The sequence below is a fragment of the Opisthorchis viverrini genome (genome assembly GCF_000715545.1).
Source record: "Opisthorchis viverrini unplaced genomic scaffold opera_v5_473, whole genome shotgun sequence".
Classification (NCBI taxonomy): Eukaryota; Metazoa; Platyhelminthes; class Trematoda; order Opisthorchiida; family Opisthorchiidae; genus Opisthorchis; species Opisthorchis viverrini.
This window is the reverse complement of record NW_008752136.1, coordinates 235,332-241,858: the sequence shown is the minus strand read 5'-3', so window position 1 is coordinate 241,858 and position 6,527 is coordinate 235,332. Positions and strand designations below refer to the sequence as shown.

The following is a 6,527-nucleotide window of genomic DNA, read 5'->3' as shown; positions in this document are numbered from 1 at the left end:
TTCATTTTAGACAGGCACACAAAATATACAGCTAAGCTGAACATTTCGTAAACACGTGTCTCATAGTTCTGGAAATATCTAAGAACCTTGTGTGCTTGTTCATTAGCCTTGAGTTGAAAGACAGAAAGGAGACTTGCAGACAAACGGTTGGTTTCACACTGCAAGCCACTGAGTTCTAAACTTGCACCTACACCCACATATGTGCAGCAGCAATAATTTTGCACGCTTGAAAACGCGGCCTACGTGTCAATTCGACCACACGACTCAAACCAGTGTTTTTTTACAGAATTCCTATCTTGAAGTGCGAACCGTTAGATGTACCCACTTGGCCTGATTTACGCGGTAAAATGCACTAGCTTTTACCGTACTTTAATGGAAAGATGTTCCTCAGTCGGTATTTGCATGCTGAAGGTTTATCACATGTGTAGATAAATGCAAGGCAAGTCAATTACCAAATGAAAGTTACTCTATGAATCAAGCGACCGGATAAATCGATAGTATAAGGAGATCCGGGAATTTTAAATAATTTTCAGTGCGCACCTCATCAAAGTTCAGAGATTTTTATTGTGTAGGTCAGAGGAAAAATAATCTCGCAAGGTGAATGAAACTTCTATCCCAAGATTAGTCACACGAGAAGACAGTCAACACGAAACCACAAGATGTGAATTCCGCGACTAAAGGACTCTTTGGCGCTATTTACTATCTGCGTTTGAATTATTCACACTGCTGAACAGACATGTAGTCGAAAGCTCGATATTTCACTAGCCCCTAGAAATTCTTGAAATGCGAACTGCAGTTGATTCTCAACAAAGATGAAACAGCTCTACAGTGTTCTCAACTTCTCAACATAGAATAACTCGGTTTGCAAGGCAAGACTGATTTCACTGGGAAGAAATATATTGTGGCCGGAATACGTTTAGCAGTTAGACAGTAAATCTTATGTCGTGCATTCTTAACACCACAAAGTAATGACTGCACTCTTCAAGCACATCTACATTCCGGCCACAATGACATGGTTTAACTTTAATGGGATAGCAGTGAGATAGGAAAAGTAGGCTCAAATTCAATCAAAATGTCTTCGTTTCAGTAGACGATTAGAAACAATCTGCTTATTGGTTTGTAGACACAACATCCACTTTAGAAAAGAGAGGGATGCTACAAGCTGGCCGGTAAATCGCTTGAGTTATTTGCCGATCTCCTCTAGAGACAGGTTACCTTCTTCGGTAGTGGTTTTAAACTTTCTTCGCCGTGCAATCCTTTAGTTTACAACCGGATTTCAAGTTTTCCTAGAGACGTTAGTGGTAAAGGCAAGTAGGAAGTGAACGTAACTCGGTTTTTTCGACCTCACTGATGTCCTTTATTTATAGTCAAAGTTCGTCGACGAAGTTTCAGTAACTTTATTAGTAGTGCATTACAAATATACATGTATCGCGATATCTCGAATATCGTAGCGACTGAAACATGAGACGACCTGGTGTAGCACATTAAAACATTAAAAACGAGAGATTCAGCTGGGTTCTAGGTGAGTCTCTCGAAAAACCAAATTAGTTTGCAGATGAGTGTATTTCACCAAATGTGAGTTTTATTTTTTGTGCTGAATGTAGTGTGGTTGAACAAGGTAGGTAGAGAATACCCTGTTGACATCTATTTCAAAAGAAGTAACCCTTCGTTATTTATACGAGGATAACATGGAGCAACAACCTATTTAAACCCTTCATTGTATTAGTCTTTACCTCCTAAATGATGTACCAGTTTTTTTGTCTATGCATTTGACTGACACACTGATTAGTGTGGACTTCTGGACCGTTTCCGAGTAGTTACGATTTTTCAGTGCCCAATCAGCTTTATCGTATACATTCCAGACATTGAGTTGATGAAAATTAATTCACATTCCACTGAACGAAACTGTACTTGTAGCCAATCGAAATGTGAGATATAGTTAACTTGATGAATGATGGCGTACCCACCAACATCTCAGTGATCCGTTTACCGCCAAATAAAAAACATACTTGGCGGCGTTTGTCGGTCTCCTACCATCAGTAACGTGCAAAATCCGTGTTTGTCGGTGTCCGTATTTCTGTAGTGCTTCTGTGCTTTCGTAACTAGGACAAATACCTGAACCTAATGCGAGAAAAAAGATGCTGTTGTTGATCTCTCAGAAAAAAATCGATAAAACGGATTCAGAAAATCCACTGAAATGTCACCAGGTTTGCTTGGCTGTGTTTTTATGTGGCCAACTTGAACATTCTTCACACTGAGATTCAGGGTAGCTATCGCAAGTGTTGGCATTCCTCAATGATTTGTTTTGTATCCATAAGGGATGCCTGCCTGCTCGAGTGCGCCCAGACTACATGGGAACTAAAATTATGGACAAAGTGTTATTTCTGGAAGATGCACTTCGATATCTCGTAACTCGTACAAAAAGAAGCGGTCTTCTTGCAGCGCAGTTGAAGAGCACCGTAAACGAGAGATGCTGTTAGATGCAACTGGGTGTCACGTTAAAACGAAATGAGTGTGCAAGTGAAACAATTCGGTGGGTTTGGCGAAATCCGGGTCCAAGAAGAACATCAATGTGTCGGTAACTCGGTAACTGCGTCAACCTGCTGAGCAACAAAAAGTGCAAAACCGGCAGTGAACTTTCGAAGCGTTTTCAGCAACCTTATGGGCAGGGCCCCTCCAACATATGGTGCGTTATCCACAATATCCTAATAACTGAAGAATGAGGCAGCGCTATGCAACGGAATTAGTTGAATAAAAACATCATAAAAGACAGATTCAGCTGAAGTCGTTTGAGTTTCTTGTACGCAAATATTCGACAAAATTACCTGTATATAGTCTCACAACTGCAGTTGCTGCCCGAATTTAAAGCTAACTAAAATTAACTTGAAATGTCGCAAGCCGAAAAAACCAGAATATAGATATAAAAAGTGCAACAATTTCTCGCGATATTTCGGATTTGTCTTTTCTTTTCATCAGGCGCTTTCTGCAGTCTTCAATAACAAAACAAGTATAGAATGGTAGCTTAGTGGAGGTGTTAAGCTTGGGAATGCATTTCAGCTTGGGTACATTAAGACAGCCTTTACACCCAAGCGATGCCCCTTTTTGTTGCTCGACTGAGTGAAATTAGTTGGACAGCTGGTTTCGACCTGTAATATGGCTAAGCACACGAAGACCGAGGCAGTATTACTTGAAATTCCCTTGTCATCATACTACCTACGATCCAGAGTTCTTCCAGACGATAAGACCCATGGTTAGAAATGTTACTTCATCTTTCTGTTTGTAATTTTAGTATTTCCATCTGATGTACCAACAAGTTTTCGATGTTTCCTCGCATGGTTTAGATCAGTAAACTTTCACCTAAAAGCTCAGACCTTCTTACAAGGAAAAATAAGAACATCTTTTGATAATACATTTTTCGACAATTACGTTTTACTGGCTACTAAAACAACCCCAAAAATCGCAGAGGTTATGCAGTGACCCAAATCGCCTCCACAGTGGCATCCGTAGTCAGCTGAACTTTTCAACGTGTCTGTAAATTATTCAACTGGAAGTATTATACCCTAGTTCCAAAATGATGGTAAAAACGTCTTATTCGTACCGTTCTAAAATCACACAAGAGATTAGCTTAAGTGCGCATCCTTTAGTAGCATGGGTGATTGAGATGAAAGATTCTTCAGTGTTTTGTAATTGCTGATGTGGATACCAGGCCGGTTCGTAGTGCTGGGGGTTGACTATTTTCTCCACCAAGACAACAACATACGTGCTAAAGCACCGTATCTGTGTGTGTTACGATGATCCTATTTGTTACTCTATCTCGCACCCGTTTCAGGATCTCTTTCATTCACAATGTCTCTAGCTCTCTGATAGTCGCCTAGTACACTACATCAGTTGGTTTCAATCGGAGCCACCCAGTTGGAAACGTCTGTCAGTGTGCGCTGTATAAAGTGTTGTTAGTTTCACCCTTCTATCCGAGCAAATTCCCGCAATGTGAGTCATGTTGGAAGGTTGGTTGCGGTTGATGATCGATGAAAAAACCTCTGTAGTTTACTTAAGTATGACTGAGGCCACCCGGATTGGTTTATTGTTATATCTGAACTCTCCCTCCTATAGGACAGTAATTGAAGAACACAGTTAGCTAAGCACCTCATGCGCATTATCAACTCCTAGGATAGGAGATTCAGGTATTACTCTTGTAGTTTACCTCAGGTGTTCATGTGTATACCAACTGCCTTCCATCGGATTCCGTGTCCCTAGACGTATTGGAGACAAGAATGGAGTTAGGTAGTATAACTGTAGCACTTGTAAACTGCTCTTTTTCATGCTCAGTATCATCTTTTTTTCCCATCATTATCAGTCACATCGCTCTACAAAAGTTTGTTTTACTGAAATACAACCGCTACCGCCCGCTTGTTGGCTCCAACGTGACTTTTGCTGAGTGACTGATGTTGTGACCGCCGGTTGGCTATAATTGACCGCTGCTAACACTAAACGTGAACAAACATTTCAGCTACAAACGCTGGACTAATATATTCACGCTTGTGGAATAATATTTCGATCACCGGAGATCTGGGACAGGAAGATAAAACTATTCTTGGTATGGTGGTTCAACGGAATACGGAACTACGGAATCTCCTATTTTGAACTGTGAGTCAAGATTTACTTGGATTTTTCTCCTTGTGACTTTGTATCTGGCTTACATTAGTAATTTTCTCTGTCCACTAGGGATTTATATAGAGCCGTTAACCACTACATAATTGGTGAACCCGAACATCTTTTGTTGTTTTCTATTTTACTTGCTAGCTCAGAACTCCCACATTTCTCAGGCATACGCTTAGTCCAATAATTTTTTTCCAACCATGTCTAACGAAGACGGACTCAACACTGAGTTGTTTGAAAACGCCGTTCACGTAAAACTGCTAGCCTTTGGAGTCAGTAACCCTAGAGTATGGTTTATCCAGCTGGTATGTTACTTCCATTTCCGCCGAATTACCTCACAGCAGACCATGTTTTCTTACATGGTTTCTCAAATCCCGACATAGGTTGCCGCGGAGGCTATTGACCTGATTGATCCTATGCCTGCATCAAATCCCTACACCACACTAAAAGCAGCAATTATTAAACGGACAGCCACCTCGGACGAAGCGAATCTGCAAAAATTGCTTGCAGGGGTCGAACTGGGCGATCGCACACCTTCGCAACTGCTACGACACATGCAAAGCCTCGCATGCGGTAAGTCATTTTACGACGCAATTTTAAAGCAGTTGTGGCTGCAGTGTCTCCCCGTAAGCACTCGCCAAATTCTGGCTACCCGGTCAGATGTCCCTCTGTCGTCACTCGCTGAGACGGCAGATAAGATCCACGAATGCTTCGCCGACCGTTTGATAGCCTCAACCTTACAACAGCCCATTCGGCCTAACGGCAACCCCGTTATGGCACGTCTCGATCGAATGCAGGCGCAAATTGATCAACTGGTGGCCACGGTAAACAAGCTAGTCACCACAGCGGCGCGGACTAACACGTCACGCAAGTCCCGATCGGTTTCACGTAAACCGACCTCTCCATCTCGGAATCCCAACCGATTTTGCTATTACCACACAAAATTCAAAGACAAGGCTCTACGTTGCACACCTCCATGTGCTTACGTCTCCCCTGACCAGGGGAACTCACTGGCCAGTCAGTAGTGGCGACAGCTGCCAGTGGCCAGTCACCTAGTCGCCTCTACTACGTTACGGATAGAACCACCGGAATGCGGTTCCTCGTCGACACCGGTGCAGAACTTAGCGTTATTCCTGCCGGAAACTCGAAACGCTACACTTCTAACCCGCTAACGACACTACAGGCAGCTAACGGCACGCGCATAGCTACTTTCGGTCATAAGTCACTGACGCTTGACCTGGGCCTTCGCTGTTCATTCCCTTGGATTTTCACTGTCGCCGACGTACAGGTCCCAATCATCGGTGCGGACTTCCTGACCAACTTCTCGTTGGCCGTCGATATTAAGCGGCATAAGCTTCTAGATTCTTTAACGTCGCTTTCCGTTCCACCAGTCCAGGTCGATGCTTCGTCATACCCACTCAGTATTCACGTCACCCCTCCTTCAAACATTCCGGTTTTCGACGATTTGATCAAAAAGTTTCCAAGCTTGCTTAAGCCCTCATATTCGGTCTCGAGTGTACCGCATCAAGTCGAGCACCACATAACGACCGCCAGTCCTCCAGTTCACTCTCGTCCGCGACGACTACACCCAGAGAAGCTGCGAATTGCCAAAGCTGAGTTTGACCATATGCTGCAACTCGGAATCATCCGGCCTTCAAACTCATGTTGGGCTTCTCCTCTACATTTGGTCCCCAAGAAATCCACTGGTGATTGGCGACCGTGCGGTTACTACCGAGCACTCAATTTTCGTACAAGCCCCGACCGCTACCCAATACCACATATCCACGACTTTGCACTGCAATTACAGGGCAAGACTATTTTCTCCAAAATCGACCTCGTCCGAGCGTATTACCATATACCGGTTGCCCTTA

The 6,527-nt window shown here is 43.2% G+C and overlaps 1 protein-coding gene across 1 annotated transcript in view; it reads left to right on the top strand.

Moving 5' to 3' along the window:
- T265_11306 (hypothetical protein) overlaps positions 1 to 5,681 on the top strand; it is a gene marked incomplete at both ends in the record, with an annotated part of 13,143 nt that extends 7,462 nt beyond the window's left edge. Inside the window, one exon of the mRNA XM_009177930.1 lies at positions 5,040 to 5,681. Within this exon, the coding sequence (XP_009176194.1) occupies positions 5,040 to 5,681 (642 nt within the window). The remainder of the gene's footprint in view (positions 1 to 5,039) is intronic.
- Between the last annotated feature and the right edge of the window lie 846 nt (positions 5,682 to 6,527).